At 46.9% G+C, this 19,009-nt stretch overlaps 2 protein-coding genes across 2 annotated transcripts in view; one reads left to right on the forward strand and one right to left on the reverse strand.

Moving 5' to 3' along the window:
• Positions 1-19,009, forward strand: part of DVL1 (dishevelled segment polarity protein 1) — a 129,656-nt gene that overhangs the window by 92,114 nt on the left and 18,533 nt on the right. The window contains exon 15 of the transcript XR_013989391.1: positions 8,940-9,101. The gene's annotated coding sequence lies outside the window, so the exon portion shown is untranslated. The remainder of the gene's footprint in view (positions 1-8,939; positions 9,102-19,009) is intronic.
• LOC308482684 (taste receptor type 1 member 3-like) lies at positions 374-17,449 on the reverse strand. Its single transcript, XM_081016078.1, has 7 exons — positions 16,955-17,449; positions 14,446-14,633; positions 12,643-12,946; positions 10,584-11,354; positions 8,918-9,133; positions 7,705-7,825; positions 374-6,744 (listed from the first exon to the last, which is right to left on the reverse strand). Exons 2-7 carry the CDS (start codon positions 14,625-14,627, stop codon positions 5,816-5,818), a joined length of 2,523 nt encoding a protein of 840 aa, XP_080872204.1. The 5' UTR covers positions 14,628-14,633; positions 16,955-17,449; the 3' UTR covers positions 374-5,815.

Consider the following 19,009-nt stretch of genomic DNA (forward strand, 5'->3'; position numbering starts at 1 on the left):
GGCCATGGTGAGAGTGACTGCCGCTTTCTGCCAGCTTGTATTAAAAATAATAATAATACACGGAAGCATCACAGCTATCAGAAATTTGGACAAGGCTGTGTTAGCACTTCTACTTTGGGGTCATGTGGAATAGCCTCTATATGTTTCGGTTTCCTCTTTCCATTTTGTGTGTGTGCAGGTGTAAGTTAAAAATGGCAAGCCAGTCAAAATGACAAAGTATTATCAGGTCTGTGCTTTTGGATGTGGTGGCAATGGCATGCTTTGTGAGAAAGGCTGTGACATTATAGTGACAATCGTGAGAACGGTTCTGCTTTTTTGCAATCACCTGCTTACTCTGCCCAACACACTCTCTCTCTCTCTCTCTCTCTCTCTCCACAACTGCATTCTCATCTTTCAGCTGTTTGGAGTTGCAGTGATAGCAACCTCTCCCCCCCACCAATAAAAATAATAATCTTGGGAATTGTGCTTTTGCAGGGCATCCATGGGTTGTCTCGAGTGCCAGCCTTCCTCAGAGTAGACCCATTGAACTTAATGGGCACGATGAACTTAGGTCCATCAATCTCAGTAGGTCCACTCTGATGGCTACACCAGCCCATGTCAGTTTCCTGCCACCACTCCACATCTTTGGTTTACGGTGGCAGGGAAAAGTCTCAGAATAATATAAAGCTGCCTATCTCCAGCTCAGGCCATTGCTATATCTAGCCCAGCACCATCTGCTCTGACTGGCAGCAGCTCTCCAGGATTTCCCGACACAGCAACGGTAAGGGACTGGGCACCCTGCAAAGCACTTTCCCTGCCACTGTGGTTATTCCTCAACAGCTGGTTTCTGGGGAAGGTTAGCAGCTCAGTGGCAGAGCTTCTGCTTTGCATGAAGATTGCTGGCTCAATCCACCAGCTAAGGCTAGGAGAGTTCTTCTGCCTGGAGAGCTGTTGCCAGTCAGTGTAGTAGACGGTGCTAAGCTGGATAAAGCAGCTTCCCATGTTCTACCAAGTCAGAACAAGTAGATGCACTGCCTGTTCTGACTGGCAACAGCAATTCTCACCAGGGTCTGTGGTCTTTTCCATCGAGCACTTGACCATTTTTAACTGGAGATGCCAAGGATTGAAACTTGGACCGTCTGCGTGCAAAGCTTGACCACCGAACTGTGGTGCCCCCTAGCAGAGATGCTGTCATCAGATGCGGTGAACTTGCCAAGGGCTCCTTCCTAGGCAGCTCAGCTTCCTTGCAGACATCCCAAAAGAGATGTTAAGACTCACAAATCAGTTTACTCTGAGGGTGCAAATCTCGGAGAAGAGGAGTGCAAAGACCAGCCGTTTCTTCTTGTGGATATATAGTTAAATGGGGTTACATCCAGTCAAGGTTTACTGAAGAGTAGACCCATTGAAATTGATGGAACTATGTTGCGTCTTGTGCATTAAGTATAGGGGTAGGGTCTTCTCTTGAGTAAAACAAACATTGGCTACAACTTTATATCTCCAGTACTTACGGCAAAACTCACATGAGCAAGCGTTTAGAATAGCACAACTATTTGCTTCGTGAATCGTAAGATCTGCAACACCCCCGTGGATAGATACAGGCATAGACACACATAGATAATACAATAATACCACCTATGTAGCAGGGGGCAGCCTTGCAACAGTTGTGTGGACCTGTTAGGGATTCTTAGAAGCTTCCAAATTCCAAAATAGCTGTTAGGTTGATGGCAGGTGTAACATAGGTAGCTGCCTTAAGTTGGCCCAACCCATTTTTAAGGGGGTACATTGGTCTTCAACCTTGAAAATGGTTCACCCATGTTTAAAATGGTTCACTTGCTGTGTCCCTGTGGTTCTGTGCTCTTTCTACACTCTTTTAGAGTGATCCACCCATGATTGTTTAATCTGACTGTAATTGGACAAACATGCCCCACTGTCTTGTCATTGACCTTAGGCCAGTCTTGCTTTTGTTCCTGTTCTGTTTTCGGGCAGATCCACACCATCTGTTTAAAGCACATGGCTTCCCCCAGTCAACCCTGGGAAGTGCTGTTTCCCTCCCAACAGAGCTATCAGTCCCACTACCCTTAACAGATTGAGGTTCCTGGGATCCTTTGGGGAAAAGTCATGTGCTTTTAAATGCACACCCCTTCAGCTCCCTTGGGGTCCCTTCCAACTCTACAATTCTGTGATTCTATGCCAGGAATTCTTTAGCTGTTATTCCTGCATTGTAGGATCTATGAACTTTGAATGGTGTGGATCTGCTGTTAATCCACTAGGTGGACTCACCCCTTGGCTTTTTTAAAATTTTGTTTATCTGGATTGTAGTGAGTAACTTCAAAAGAATGATTTTAATTCTAATCAGTGATTAGAAAGATGTGTAAAGAATTTATGTACAGTAGAGGAAAACAATTTAAAATAAATGATTTTAAGTAATGACTGGAGGTGGGGAGAATCTTTACTCCCTATCACTCTCAAACGTTAACTGTCCTAGAACTGGTTCAGTTCCCAAGGTCAACCTTTGGGCAGTGTGAACCGTACTGTTTCCCCATTTTACATGTCTATTTCATAATTGAATTCTTTCTTTTTTGTAGATATTGTATTAAAATTCAAGTGTCTGTATAGTTAATATATAGCAGCTTATGTGTAAATGCTATTTTAAACACTAAAAAAAGCTTTTAATTTTTACGTGACAAAAGCACTTTTCTGTCGTTCCTTTATTTGTGGTGATACTTTATTTTGAGAGGTGTGTGTGTTGTGTACTGTATATTTCATATTCTGCAAGCACCGTAACTTATTCCTGGCTGGCAGTCCAATCTTGCTTTGTCCTGATGCAGTTATGAGTCTTCTTCATAGCCCAAGGTTTCTTCTTCTTGTAGTAATCAGGGGATTGGTGGCTGGTGCACATTGGGACTGGTAGGGCAGACGTCAGGGAGACGAACAGTAGGTGGCGCCAGAGCCCATGACAAGGAAAGCCAACTCATTCTAGTTTTGTCCTCATCCTCCTACTCCCTGCTAAGTTCTAGGAGGAAAACACTAAGCTTAAAGAGGAGGAAGCTGACAGGCAGGACCACCCCCTTCAACAGGTTGTCAGGTGGGGGCTGGCTTAGGGCAGGCTGAAGTTGGTGAAGCAGTGTCCCATTTGCCCAAATGGATTAGGGAATCAGAGGGCATATTAGGCTATGTGTGTGCCACACCTCCGATTCTGTCTCTTGCAGAAGCACCTTTAAAGTTACACATGTAAGTGTGTGAAGTCCCAACACCTTCACCTGCGTTGTCATCCAAACCTGTCCCAAAGGCTTGGGTCAAGTTAACAGCATTGCACACCTTTTTAAACCATGTGAAGCATATAGGAAAGGGACAGGAAATGTTCGATTACATCCAACTAGATCATTGTGCATTTATTTGTGTGCCGCTTTCCTTCAGAACTGTGCCCAAAGTAGCTCACAGCGTACCAAATGAAGAATTAAGCACAACAGTTTGAATCAGTATGTACAAGTTTGTATGAAGCAATGCAAATAAACCAACCTAGTTTAACAGCTTAAAACTGAACAAGAGAAAGGGTAATGCCTAACACAGAATAGATACTGCATCCAAGAAGATAACGGAGTTGAAGAATATCCAGCTCTTAGGGCTTTTCCTGGGTTGTTATTGTTTAGTCATTTAGTCGTGTCCGGCCCTTCGTGACCCCATGGACCAGAGCACGCCAGGCATTCCTGTCTTCCACTGCCTCCCGCAGTTTGGTCAAACTCATGCTGGGAGCTTCGAGAACACTGTCCAACCATCTCGTCCTCTGTCGTCCCCTTCTCCTTGTGCCCTCCATCTTTCCCAACATCAGGGTCTTTTCCAAGGAGTCTTCTCTTCTCATGAAGAGAGTCTTCTCATGAGGTGGCCCAAGTATTGGAGCCTCAGCTTCAGGATCTGTCCTTCCAGTGAGCACTCAGGGCTGATTTCCTTCAGAATGGATAGGTTTGATCTTCTTGCAGTCCATGGGACTCTCAAGAGTCTCCTCCAGCACCATAATTCAAAAGCATCAATTCTTCGGTGATCAGCCTTCTTTATGGTCCAGCTCTCACTTCCATACATCACTACTGGGAAAACCATAGCTTTAACTATACGGACCTTTGTTGGCAAGGTGATGTCTCTGCTTCCTGGGTTACAACCCAGCAACAATCCTCTCTGGCTCTGCTCCGCACCCTTCTCAGGAACAAATTCGTGAACCGTGGTCATATCTTTTACTGGCGTGGATAGAGAGGGGTGTGTGTGTGTGCACTGTTGGGATACTGCCAGGGAAACAAAGGTCATCATGCCTCCACGTCGTCTCCCGGTCTCCATAACCTGTTGGTTGCAATTGGGTTGAACCACAGGTACTACAGGTTACACGGAAAGGGGGAGGATGTTAGGAAATATCCTAACACACACACACACATGGAGAAGCCACTGACTTTTGCATGTAACTACAGAGAATATATGAAGGTAAGTCACCTGTTCATCTGCCCATTTTTGCCTCAGGCTCCGTCCATCACTGACGGAAGTTTGCCCACAAGGGGATATGGCCCTAAGGCAAGTTCCTTGTTTAGAGTGTTTGTGTTTGCCCCGCTCTGGCACTGCCGATGGTAGACTGTGCTGTTTTCCCTCTCCTTCGTTTCTGCAGCCTGCTGGAACGGCTGCTAATAGATGCAGTGAGAACCTCCTTGAAACGTAGCCAAAGAACCACTTCACGTCCTCACTGAGCCAGAGTTCTGTGTCAAATGTGCTTATGAGTCTGTGACTTAACGCTCTCTGGATGTTGTTGGGACTCCTGATTCCATCAACCGCAACCAGCCTGACCAAGGGAATTAGGGAGGATGGGAGCTGTAATCTAACAATGCCCGGGGGACATCAGGGTAGAGATATCTGCTCTAATTCCTACAGTAGGAATGGCGAACTTGTGGTTCTCCAGAGGTTGGATGCTGGCCCCAGCCACCATGGTAAATAATCAGGGGTAGGGTGGAAATAGTGGAGTCCAGCACTATCTAGAAAAGTGTTTCTCAAATTTGGGTCTTCAGCTGCTGTTGAACTACAACTCCCATCATCTCTAGCTAGCAGGACTAGTGGTCAGAGATGATGGGGGTTGCAGTCCCAACAACAGCTGGAGACTTACGGTGCCCTCCAGTGTTTATCAAGTTTGAGAAACACTAGAGGGCACATAAGAATGTGAGAAGAGCCCTGATGGATCAGGCCAATGGCCCATCTCGTCCAGCATCCTGTTCTCACAGTGGCTGACCGGATGCCCCAGTGGGAAGCCGGCATTCTTCTCCCACTTCCTACCATAGCTGTCAACTTACAGATTTGAAAATAAGGGACTAGCAGCCTCGAAAATAAGGGATCAGCAGCCAAAATAAGGGATTTTCAGAGCACAGGTATGTTCAGCTTCTGAGCCCCTCCAAGCCAAAGGCAGAAAGCCCAGCCAGCAGCCAAACAAAGCCTCAAGCGGTGGTTCCCACAGTGCAGCAACCCGGCAAAGGGGATGCAGCAAGGAAAACCACCGTCACCTCTCCGCTGGGAAGCGCTGAGCAAAGGCGAGTCCCCAGGCAACGCGGCCGATTTGATCGGCACAAGGCATGCAAGCTCCACCCCCCTATCGTTCTTAGACTCCTTATTGGGTGAGCAACGCAGCCAAGCAACACAGTTGGAGCCTGCCTCCTCCCTGGCCGGCAGGGAGGGAGGGAGGGAGAAGAGCTGCTTCCTTTGAAACCCAGGAAATTTAAGGGACATCATCAATAAGGGACAGCAGCGGGACACAGCACTGGGATAAGGGACTTTACCACCAAATAAGGGATGGTTGACAGCTCTGCTCCCTACGTTACTTAGTTTCTGGAGCATCTGGCTTGCCATCTGCTGGAGGGTTCTGGGGCAGGCAGCGGAAGTGGGCGTCTGTGTTCATGTGGGGTGCGAAGAGAAGGATGTAACACACTGGGTAGTAGTAGGAACCGAAGATGGCAAAGATGCTGGCCAGGCCAGCAAAGACCTGGAACAGGGAGACAAACTTCCCTTGGGAGGTGGCGTAGGTGGGCACGAAGAGTGTCCAGATGATGAGGATGAGGATCATTGCAAAGCTAATGGACTTGGCGGCCTTGTCGTTCCTCTGGTCCGAGTTGTTCCCCATGAAGGTGCAGAGGCAGCAGACGGCAGCCAGACCAAAGTCATGGGCTAGGAGCGAGCTGTATCCTGGGAAGGAGCTGTCCCGGCATTGCACCAGGATGGTCTTCTCCAGCTCGGTGCTCTCCTCCAACGAAGGAGGGTTCCAGAAATACCACACGAGGCAAAGGAGGCCCTGGATGGCTATGTTGAGGAGGATGCAGAGGCCCATCAGGTGCTTCCTCAGCTTAGGTCTCTTCAAGGTCCAGCCGAGCCCTGAGCTTTGGAGTGTCTTGCCAAGCAGTGTGGCCAAGCTGATGGTGAAGCTGAAGAAGAAGAGGGGCTGCCGGAGCTTGCAGACCATCGAGGTGGGCTTGATGACGAATAAGTAGAAGCTGCTGCAGAAGCAGGTTGAGGAGAGGACAATGGAGAGCGTGGGGATGCCACCGACAAAGTGCATGGCCGGGGTGCCACGGTGCTTGGCCAAAATGCCGGTGACAACGGCCATTTGGGCCATGGCCAAGACCGTCAAGGCCACCATGTTGATGGGGAGGGTGTCGGTCACCTCCAGGTATTCAAACGCTCTGTCGTAGCATGTGGTGCTCTGCGGAGGAGACCATTTCTCTCTAGGGCATGGGGTGCATTCATGGGGATCTGGATGAAAAGAATAGTTGATTAGGCAAGAAGGGGAGGAGGCTGAGTAGAACTATGTTGGATGCAACCTAGTTTGTTTGGCTGAAAAGTTGCCCTTTCCCTGGTTAGTCTGATCCTTTTTTAATGCCAGCACTTTTTTTTTTTTTTAAGAAAACAGTCTTCAGGTGACAGTCATTGTGTGTAGGAAAAGAAGGAATACCTCTTCTACGATGGTGCCAAAAGAGGCATCCCATTGTGTGTGTGTGTGAGAGAGAGAGAGATTAAAAGATGCCTCTTCTAAGACAAAGCCTCCCATGCACTACCGAAAGGGATGTGGGTGGCGCTGTGGTCTAAACCATTGAGCCTCTTGGGCTTGCCAATCAGAAGGTCAGCCTTTCAAATCTGTGCAACGAGGTGAACTTCTGTTGCTCTGTCCCAGCTTCTGCCAACCTAGCAGTTCGAAAGCACACCAGTGCAAGTAGATAAATAGGTACCACTGTGGCAGGAAAATAAACAGCGTTTCTGTGCGCTCTGGCTTCTGTCACGGTGTTCTGTTGCACCAAAAGTGGTTTAGTCATGATGGCCACAAGACGCAGAAAGTTGTCTGTGGACAAACGCCAGCTCCCTCGGCCTGAAAGCGGGATGAGCGCTGCAACCTCTTTGTTGCCTTTGACTGGACTTAACCATTCAGGGCTCCTTTACCTTTTCACCTTACCTTACATGCACCACCTGAGACAAAGTTTACTCCCTCATCCTTTCTGTTGTTCATTATCATGCAAACGTAGTTAATTGGCTAAAAATGCATCTGATCATTCTTACTTAAAATGTAAGAATGGAACATGGGGTGGAGAACATGAACAGGAGCTAAAAATATTGATAAGGCAAAAAGAAGAAAGACGCGTTGGTCCAAAACTTCGCTGCCAATGTACAGTTGTTGAATGAGGAGGCCCCCTTGGCACATCTGGAAAAACTCCAGCTCACCGTTTTTGTTCTGGAAGTAATTTGCAGGACAGTCTTCACACAGAAAGCAGCAATTGTGTTCTCCTCTCAGCCATCTCTTCTGCCCTGGTTTGCACTCCTGTGTACATCTTGATATGGGGGGCTTTAGGAAATGAAAGAAACAAACAAAAGGTATTTACCGTGCTGTCCCCACCACCACTTTGGAAACCCTGTTAAAACAAGCTAGCCCCCCCCCCTTTCCTCTACATCTGGGGTTGCCAGCCCTTTTAGGCCCCATAATACACTTGGACTTTTTTTTAAAGGAAATGCCATAGATGCCACCCACTCTGATCTCTTCTTTCTCTGCTCCCCTGAATCATTCCTGCACCCAGCTACCACACAAGTGGCAGGGAGAAAGCAAGCACACTCCATTTATCCCAAGGTATATCTAGTAGAATGAATTTAAGCATTGAAGCATACCTAAAAGTGATAGAGGAAGTGGGAAGGATTGCCACTCTTCCAACTTCCTCCATCTCTGTACTTTTCAAGGGACAAAATGGTAGCCACCCTCAGCTCCTCTACAGGGAGCAGTGAGTGAGGGCCTCAAAGGTGCCAGAGGAAGACCAAAGGGGTGTCATTGTGCCCAGGAGCGCTGTGTTGGCAACCCCTCCTCTAGCAGTCCGTCTGTCCCCGCAAGCCAGTAGATGAGGAAGCAAATAGGTAGTGACAAGATGGAGGAGCACCACTGCAAGTTGCAGCAAGGAGCAGAAGTTGGAACCAGCAGACAGCAACCCTTTGAGAGCTCTGGGGCCTCGACAGCTTCCTGAATATGCTAGCGCCCAACACTGATACCATCCTGGGAAAGGTAAGCTTCTACTAGTGGATGGTCCAAACTGAGGACTGAATACTGGGCAGTAAAAGTCAGCAGCCTGAGATGATCTATTTTCTTTCTTTCTAAAATTTTCCCCCTTAAGTTTCTAGTCCTTATGCCTGAAAAATCTTGCTGGAAGAAAGCCAGCTGACTTGTGAGGAGCAGTAGGAAGAGAAGGATGTGGACCTTTAAGGATAAAGATGAGGGGCACTGGAGGAGGATGAGAAAATGTCTTTAGTAGGCCTAGAGAACCTAGTTCTGTTTAAACAGAGCTTGGACTTAATAGGGACAGAATATGAAAACTGCCACCACCATTTGCAGAAAGGAGGATTTGTTTAGAAGCCAAGAGGTATGTAAGTAGTGAATAAACAACTTAGTGCGAACCTTCCCTTCCTTTGTGTTCCAGCGGATCTTTGATTTGCTGATGTTAAGCTGAGGCTGCAGGGGATGATAGCTACCGAAACTGACAAACTCGTGGTTTCCATGTGTGGTTGCATCCCAGTAAATCAGGTCGTAACCTGTTGGAGGATTTCCCGACTTGCTGAAATGAACCAGATGAGAATTGATGGTAAAGTTGACCCGAGCTACTTCTTCCAGGAGCTGCAAAACAAGGAGAAGAACCCGAAGAACTGTAGTTATTTAAAACCCTAAGTGAGGGGGGTGTCAGCAGAGGGTTGGAGGCACATCGAAGCCTCTAGTATTTTTTTTATTAAAAGCATAAGCTCCTCTATACTGCCTCCTCACCGCTGATGCAACACATGATTTAAGGATGCTTTCCATGGGCATCTGGTTAGTGTGAGAACAGGATGTCAGAGGAGATGCGCTTTCGGCCTGATCCAGCGAGGCTGTTCTTGCACTCTTGTGCTCCAAATACGAAAGATTTGCAAAGCCAAACTAGGCAAGTGTGTGGGCAATTTCCCTTTGGTGAGGATGCTGGTATTACCACCCTCGGCTGGGCAACGATGCGCTTATGACTTAGGGGCCCTCGATTGACCAGATAACTGGTGGTATAAAAACTAACGAATTTAAGTGCATTTTTCCCTTGCTGCCGTAAGGGATGGGAGGTCAGGGGTGAATCTGGAGCAGGTTTATAAAGCTGGCTGTACCCCTGACCCACCAATGGGCAGGTGTGCTTACATGAGAACAGGGAGTCTAATGGGATTTCTGAGATGACTGGAGTAAATGCAGCCCTTCCAAAGTTTGGAGGATTGAAACCCTTACAGTGGCTGCTTTCTGTCAGGCTTCAGGGAATCCGATCCCTCCCACAGTGTCAGCCAAGAAGCAGATAAATAATAAGAGTCCTTACCAAGTCTTTTATTCAATAGTCTCAGAGACAGAGAGATAATGATGTTGCTTCAAATAAAGTCCCACCCCCTCCGTCTCTCCTATTATACGTCATCTCTGCGCCGGCTCATCTGTGCTTTCTGCCTCTGAGCTCTCTGCTCTACTACTCTCAATACTTCCCGGGTCTGGGGGGGGGGGTCATTAATGCTTTCTAAAGTCACTGAGTCCGTCAGCTGTCTCTCCTCTACTGCTCCTTCCTCCTCCTAGCCCTCTCCCAATACTTCCCATCTTCTCCCCTCTTCAGCCTCTGCAACTATGACCTTCTGCAAACCACTGTTGTAAATCTATACTGCCCTCCTCTTCTCGGGAAGGTTCAGGAGGACTTAGTGTTTATGCCTAAGTGGAATGTGCCCTTGAACTCGTGCTTGTCTGGATGGTGGGTGGACAGGGGTTTGTGGACATACATAAAAACTAGCCTACTGTGCAAAGGTAACATTTTATTTAGTTGCCCCACCCACTTTTTGCTTATGGCTCCACCTTCCACTGCCATGTGACCCTGAGGTGGTTGCCCAGAAAAGAACACAAGTCTCAAGCTAAATAAAAAATAAAGAAAATGTTCCTCAGCCTTGGTTTCAATAACTCAGGTAGGAGGAGAGAGAGAGAGAGAGAGAGAGAGAGAGAGAGTGTAGAGTCCTTTCACAATGACCAAAGCCAATAAAACTCACAGCCCTTGCAGGTAACCCTGTACTGCCTCCTCCTCACTCACCTGCCACGGGTAGACCTCTCTGCTCATGTTGCACCACTTGCTTGTGGCATTGCACTGAAGCAGCTGGTGGAGAGCATGGGCGATGACGTAGACCGCTTTGTAGGTGTTGAATGTGCTGTAGAACCTAGCGTGATCGGTGTCTGTGGAGAAGTCGGCAAGAGTCAGAGAGCTGCAATCGGAGCACTGCTCATCCCCATCACTGGTGTCAGAGCTGTTCTGGTCCTTGCCAGGATCTGCCACGACATTCTGCACATATTCTCTGAACCCAGGCATCTCCCCGCTTTTTATCGCTACCCCGATGATGGTTCCTATTCTCGCCAGGTTCGGAATATGAGCAACGATGGGCGAGGTTGCCCAGCACTCGCTGGCGATCCACACTTTGCCAGTGATGCCCCTGCTCAGCACCACCCTCAGCAGCGCCTCCGCACTGCTCGGTTGCGCGAAGATCACCGTGGCATTGATGTTGGACCTCTGGAGCTGGTTGGCTATTTTGGACAGCTCCTCTTTCCTCTTGCTTTCCTCCAGGTCGCTCGGGAGGATGGCTTCGTAGGCCACACACATATCCTTAGAGAGAGCCAGCTGGACGAAGATCTGCAGGGCCCGGCGGCCGTATTCATCGTCAGTCACCAAAGTGGCCACCCAGTTCCAGTTGAACTTGCTCAGGAGCTGAACCATGGCGTCGGCTTGGATTCGGTCGCTGGGGACGGTCCGGAAGAACGATGGATAAAGTTGCCTGTCACTTAGCTTATCGCTGGAACTGGCGTAGCTGATCTGGGGAGAGATGGAAGATAGGGAGGATATGGAAGATTCACGGCAGATTCACGTGGTGCATGGTTAAACTATGGAACTCACTTCCCCAGGAGGCAATGATGGCCACCAACTTGGCCACCAGCTTTAAAAGAGGAGCAGATAAATTCATGGAGGAAGATAAAGGCTATCAGTGGTTAGTAGCCCTGGTGGCTATGCTCTGCCTCCATGGTTTGAGGCAGCAATGCTTCTGAATATGCACTGCTGGAAACCACAGGAGGGGAGAGGGCTCTTGTGCTCGGGTCTTGCTGGTGGGCTTCCCACAGGCATCTGGTTGGCTACTGTGAGAACAGAATTATGGGCTAGATGGGCCACTAGCCCATCTTCTTAGTTATTATCTTCTTAGATGGAGACTATGAAAACTGGGATATTCAAATAACCGTTGAATTGATGCAATGCAGTCAGGCAAGCAACAGTGATTTGGGTGTCTGGGCATCTATGGCTAGAACCCAGCTAAGTTATATTCAGAGTTGGCTCGCTGAAATTTGTAAACCTAAGTTAGTCCTGTCCCTTATTTTAAAGAGGTCTGTTCTGGGTAGGGCTAGCATTGGACACAAGGCATAGGGGCATAATGAACAGACATACTTAATGCCTATAACATGCATAGAATCACAGAAATGCATCGTTGGAATGGACATTTACTCCAGTCTCTGCAGTACAGGATAATTAAATGATTAAAACAGCTATATAAATGCAATTCACATTAAGCAGCAGAAAATTATATATGAATTATTTCAGTCCCCAATAACCACATCCAAAAGTCTGTGAGAAAAATAAAACAATGGTGCGGTTAGATGCACCTTATTGGGGAGAGCATTCCACTGACATTCCACTGATGGACCCTGGCAGAGGTGTATGCAGCACTTTCATTATACAGCATTTGGCGAATGCTCTTTATCCTGGCTTTTGACAATGGAGATATATATTTTTGAGACCCACCTTATTTCTGTGATTTTAAGTTGTTTTAAATCTGTTTAAAAAAAAACACAAAAAAAAACCTGTGTGATATTGTGCTTTTAATATTAGTGTTGTGTTTCAATTGCTGTAACCTGCCCTGGGACCTTAGTATGAAGGGCAGGTAATTTATCACAATCATAATTCTTGATTCTGCTCCTCGACCACCCAGATGGCTATCAACCTTCTGCCTCAATGTAGCGCCCTGGATTCTACTCAAAACACACCAGTGGAGACTCTTCCTTGAAGGGAGGAAGAGATCTTCGTAAGAGCCAGTGCAATGCGCTTCCCATCTTACCTCTGGGATCAAAAGGAACTTCAGGAACCGAGCCACCAGCACGCTCAGCTCCGAATTGCCGGGGCCAACAACGGCGACAACTCGAGGCTTATAGTTGGTATAATCGCATTGCACCTCCACGCCATAGTGGTTGGGGTACTTGGAGAGGAAGGACATTGTGGGCTTGTTGGCCACGGCTGGGTTGTTGCAAGTGTTGTGGATTTCATAGCCGAGCTTGACACCGGGGAGCAGAGAAGTCGAGTTGTTGATTTCGTCGATGGCAAAGCGCATGCTCAGGTGCCGCTTGTATCCAGTAATGTCGAAGCTTGGGGAGGCGGTTAAAAAAGAGTTAATCATTTCAAGGACGGTGAATGACAAAGGTTCCTTTGCTGGACTTCAAGTCAAGAATTGGGGGGGGGGGGTGTCAAAGGTGCTTAATTTGTTGGGAGTCTGGGTGCAACTCAGTTTAGCAGATAGGAGTTTAGACACCTTAGATTGCATCCTGTTTACAACTTCCTCCTCTTACACTTCTCTCTCAGACCTCAAGGTCATTTTGGAACTATCCTCTGAGAACAAAGGAGCATGCATGACTGCCTTTGTCTTCTCTAGATTAGTTAGCTTAGAACTAGAAACCTTTCTATCCAAGCTATGCACTTCCTATAATAAGTGGCTTTGTTATTTTCTTACTCTACAAATATCTCTTATGTGTGTGATTGCTGCAGATGAAATCTGATCTCTAATCAGACTCAGAAGCCACACTCAACACTCTGCATACTCCTAATTTTACTGAGGTGGAACAACCTTTCCCATTAGGACTGTACCATTTCGTTGAAGCACCTTGGAATGACAAAAACGAATAGAAGGTTGAGTCGGAGATGAGATGTGTTGGAATAAATTGATCACACAGGCCTGACTGGAGTTGGAGCCCAGGAATATCTGGAAGTCCAGATTCTTCATCCCTAATTGGAGATTGGATTCTCCAATTAGCAGCCTCAGTTAGCTATCCTTTTCAGTCTGGACATGACAAGCTTTTTGCATGCCTGACTCAGAGGTGCTATAATGTCTCTATGCAGTGACAGGACATTGCCTTGCTGGAATAAAATGAGTCCTTACTGTCAGAAAATGATGTCAGCATGGCCCCGTCCCAGCATAAACTGGGATCAGGGAACCTCTGAAATCACCTCCACAAGACAATGTCTCAGCCAGAAAATCAGAAGAATTGGGAGCTTCTCTATGTCCCCAGTTCGGCTCACCCCACACAATCATTGCTAGTTTGGTATGGAGTCCAAACTTAAGCTCTTTCTGCTTAGCACAGCTCTCACTTTGTCACATGAGGCAGCCTGGTCAGTGTCCTACTTGGGAGGAGGGACTAGGGCTTAAAAAGTCATAATTGGGGGGGGGCAAGGATAGAAGAAGACAGGTGGAATGCTTAAACCCCAGTTGGATGCCTGGAAGTTGCTGGTGCAACAACTTCCGTAGGCTCGTTCCTAGCCTAGGTGCCCTCTGGACAGCTCCTCTTCCATTCAGCACCAACTGATGCTGGACAGCTCCCTTGCCTTGTTTGGAAGCCCAGAATGAGATACTCATAATAAGTCTGCCATGGGGGTGATTTCGGGGGTGGGGGTGGTCTGGTTTTCCCAACCTAGGTATTATTGTGGGGAGGTGTCAAGAAATTGGGGAAATTGATATTGAAATATTTCCTTTTACAATGTTGAAAGAAATGTTGGAGAAAGTGCTTTTCCATAACTTCAGATGCCTGGAAATTTTACATCTCTAGTTTTGGTGGACTGTGCATTTTGCTGAGGTTCTTTTGGTCCTACTCACCCGGAACACTTGGGAGTCTTCAGCTCCACATCCTGGCTTAGGTACTGTACTTTGGAGTGAAAGGCAAACATCCCACCAAGGACAAAGTCTCCCGGAGCACTAAACTGGGTCAACAGGGACTTGGCCTTTGCTTCGTTCAGTTGTATGGAAACCAGGAGCCCAAGCAGTGCACTGAGAGCCATTTTAGCCTGTGATGGGGAAAATGGAAGTTAGATCTCTGTTTTATGCCTAGTGTTTACATGCTGTTTGTCATGTGAGATTCACAACAAACCCTGCAAGGCAGTACTTTCCCATATTGCAGATGGGAGGCTGAAGGGTGGAAGGTCTTGTCTGAAGGCCACCTGGTAGAGAAGCAGGATACCAACCAGCGGCTTTGTGATGTGTCGCCTTATCCTGCCGGGCGTGAATGAATTTTTGTGTGCACCTGAACCCTGTGGAAAGCAGGCTTGAACTCTCTGTCCATCAGGTAGCACATGGGCAGTTCATTCCAGCTTGGTCACTATCTCCCTTTACCCTCACAGGCCAACTTTGATAGGTGGGTGGGACCACCCACTTCTCAATCTTCTGATATCATGGTGGCATCAGATGATTGACAGGTGATCCAGCCCACCTGTCCATGCCATGCTTGGCTGCAGGGTATGGAGAGGTAATAAATAATAATAATAATAATAATAATAATAATAATAATAATAATAAATTTATTTAAATGCCGCCCACCTGACTGGGTTGCACCAGCCACTCTGGGCAGCTTCCAACAAATTAAAACATCGAGCACAGTAAAACATCAAACTTTAAAAACTTCCCTATACAGGGCTGCCTTCAGATGTCTTCTAAAAGTCAGGTGGTTGTTTATCTGGTGGTTCCTTCACTGCAAGAAGTAAAGTTACAGGGAACCAGGCAGAGGGCCATCTCAGTAGTGACGCCCTCCCTGTGGAAGGCCCTCCCATCAGGTGTCAAGGAGATAAAGAACTACACAACTTTTAGAAGACATCTGAAGGCAGCACTGTATCAGGAAGTTTTTAATGTTTGACAGTTTTTTATGTTGTTATAGGTGTTGGAAGCCTCCCAAATGGGCAAGGTATAAATAATTAAATAATCACATTGTTGTTGTTGTTGTTGTTGTTGTTGTCGTCATTGTTGTTGTTGTTGTTGTTATTTTCCTTGACATCTGACAGGAGGGCATTCCACAGGGTGGGCAAAACTAGTGATAAGACTCCTGAGCTAAAGATCCGGCTTCAATGCTTTTTACTCTGGCCTTTGAGATGTATATTTTTCAGATCCCCCCCTTCTGTGATTGTAAGCTGTTTTAAACTGTGTTTAATGTTCTATTTTAAATTTGTAGGACCTTCGGGTGAATGGTGGGTAACTATTGTTGTTATTCAGAACATTTTTGCCCTGCTAAGCGTGACTTATATACAATCAATGAAAACAAGACCATCCCTGCCTGCAGACTTACAATCTAAAAAAAAACATGGCACAAGGAGGGGAAAGACATGGAAGAAAGAGGGGGGAATCGAACTCGGGCCATTGTTCTTATAATGACCAGTCTGCACAGTTCAGGGGCTGGAAGTGCTTGATGGAATGAGCTTTCTGCTTCCTGACTCTCCCACTGAGGCAGCCTGGTGGAATGGTTTGCCCCCAGGTTGAGGGACAGGAGGCCTGATGGGACTGGCCTGTCACAGCAGAGACAATGGAGCAATTTAATGCAAATAAACGTGATAAAGCAAACAAGCTTTCCTTGCAAAAGAGAGGGTTAGTGCACTTCGTATTAAGAAAATGTTTTGTTGTAGTTCTTCTCGTAGAACTGTAGAGTTGGAAAGGACCTTGGGGGTCACCCAGTGCAACCCCCCTGCAATGCAGGAATCTCAACTAGATCATACATGACTGGTGGCCACCCAACCTCAGCTTACAAACCTCTGAGGAAGAGGAGTCCATCACCTCTCGTGGGAGGTCTGTTCCATTGTCAAACAGCTCATACTGTCAGAAAGTTCTTCCTGGTGTTTAGTCAGAATCTCCTTTCTTGTAACTCGAAGCCATTGATTTGGGGCCTCCAGAGCAGGAAAGAACAAGCGTGCTTCCATCTTTCACGTGACAGCCCTTTAGCTATTTGAAAGTGGCTATGGAGTCAGTTCGGACCCGGGTGGCGCTGTGGGTTAAACCACAGAGCCTAGGACTTCCCGGTCAGCGGTTCGAATCCCTGCGACAGGGTGAGCTCCCGTTGCTCAGTCCCTGCTCCTGCCAACCTAGCAGTTCAAAAGCATGTCAAAGTGCAAGTAGATAAATAGGTACCACTCTGGTGGGAAGGTGAACGGCGTTTCCGTGCGCTGCTCTGGTTCGCCAGAAGCGGCTTAGTCATGCTGGCCACATGGCCCGGAAGCTGTACGCTGGCTCCCTCAGCCAATAAAGCAAGATGAGCACCGCAACCCCAGAGTCGGCCACGACTGGACCTAATGGTCAGGGGTCCCTTTACCTATGGAGTCAGTTCATAAGAAAGGAGGACTAGACTTACCTTCCTTTATTTGCTCTGCTTCATATCCATACCTGTGGTCGCTCTCATTTTCAGCCCATGAAGCTGCATTCTGCCCTTCTGTCTCTGGCCATTTGTGTTTGATCCTGTTCGCCTGCTTGACTAGGGTGGCGATCTTAGAGGCAATGGCCACTAGGCAAAGGCTTTAAAGCCTGGGATTATGTTGCATTTGAATAGTAGTTGGTGGAACGCAATGACAAATGGTACCTGGGCAACTCTGCCCCGTGAAAGGGCAGGTGGAGGCCATTAAATCAAATCATAAGCAAAATGAATCATTTGCATGATGTTCTGGAAACAGTGGGTGGCCATCTGGCAGCCCATGGGCCAAATCCAGCTAGCGAAACAATATTATCTGCCCTCGCCATGCAAACACGCAAGCACGAATGCTACAGTGCTGAACTGTTGGTAACCTGTGGTCAGTTAATCCTGCACCTGCCCAGTCCCAGTAAGCTGTGCAGTGGCTGGGTGTTGCTGGGTAGGGACTTGGGAGGGGGAAGATAAATTTGCTTTTGTGTTTTGATGCCCATCTACTTCATTCACACTTTTTGAAACGGTGCCCGAGCCCAAACACAGCTGTCTATCAAAATTAGCACTTCTCCGAATGTGTGCACATTATGTATGAAAAGTATGTTTAAAAATGTGCATTTCATAAGCCAAAATAACATTAAAATGAATTGTATTTTGGGAAATAGCAGTAATGCATGGATTAGGCAGAGCACAAGCCCAAATGTGTATATCAGGACTCACTTCACGTAAGTTGCACTATGGTACAAGAGTTGCCCCTCCAGATGCCCGTAATATGGCAGCATTGGGGAAGCATCGCAGAACAACTAATAAAGTGGAAAGATGTGTAGACAGTTCCGTATAAATTTACCACTAATGCACTGTTACTGCATCCATGATATTTTTACTCTGGCCTCTTTGACACCTGAGATGTTGTGTTTTCAGGACCCATCCTATTCCCGAGTCCTGAAATATGTTTTAACCGTTTTCAATTCTGAGTTTTAAATAGTTGTAACCCACCCTGGGATCTGCTGGTAAGGACAGGTAATAAATGTAATAATAAAATAATAACATCTGTATAAAACAAGCAAGCCCCCTAACCCCAGCTTGGAGGTAATAGGTTTGGTATTTTGTTCTTTTAAAGATACCTTGTTAAAACTTGATGTTTGCTTCTACTGTGGGGTGTTTTAGTTGGTCTTCAGTGGTCTTAACACTCTGTAATTTGTCATGACATTTGTCATTTGCAGTGATATTGCTGGTCCCCTTTCCTGATCTCTTTTTTGCATATCCATTGAGGCTTTGAGCCTGAATTGGCTTTAACTTGGAAACAAAACTATTTGCATGGTGGGGAGGGTGTCCTGAGGCTTTTCTCGCATCATTTTCACCATCCCATCTCATTTTCATGTTCTTTGCAAAGAGATTCAACCAGTGCATTCAAATCTCTGTGAGAAAATAGCCCCCTTGTGCTGCCTTTAAGCCGTAAACATATCTGGTTTCATCTGGTTTGTGGCAAATGTGGGCAACATAATGGGTAGGATGTCTAGGATTCTTCCTCCTCAAAATACATATTTTAAAATATAATTGCTTTTTTCCATATCTTCTTTCAACATTTCATCCCCCTTATTTTATTAAAATGTGTTTTAGTTACTACATATGTAATCCTGCCTCTCCTCCAAGGCTCTCCCTGTCTTCCACTTTATTCTCACAGCAGCCCTGTGAGATAGGTTAGGCTTAGAGACAGCGACTAGCTGGCCAAATGAAGATTTGAACCCTGATCCCCCAGGTACTGATCTGACACTCAAACTGTTACACCACTGGCTCACTCAGAGCACCCAAGATAGTGTGTATAGAGTTATTCTGTTTTATGTTTCCAACAATCTTGCATGATAGGTCTGGCACAAGAGAGGCCCAAATGAACATCACTGATGGTCAAGGCTTAGGGATGACTATCCCTCCCCCGGTGGCAGCCCCCCAAAAAGCAGATAACACGAAAAGTCCTTACTACGTAATTTATTCAGTATTCACAGAGTGAGA

Source organism: Podarcis pityusensis (genome assembly GCF_964106645.2).
Source record: "Podarcis pityusensis genome assembly, chromosome: 8".
Classification (NCBI taxonomy): domain Eukaryota; kingdom Metazoa; phylum Chordata; class Lepidosauria; order Squamata; family Lacertidae; genus Podarcis; species Podarcis pityusensis.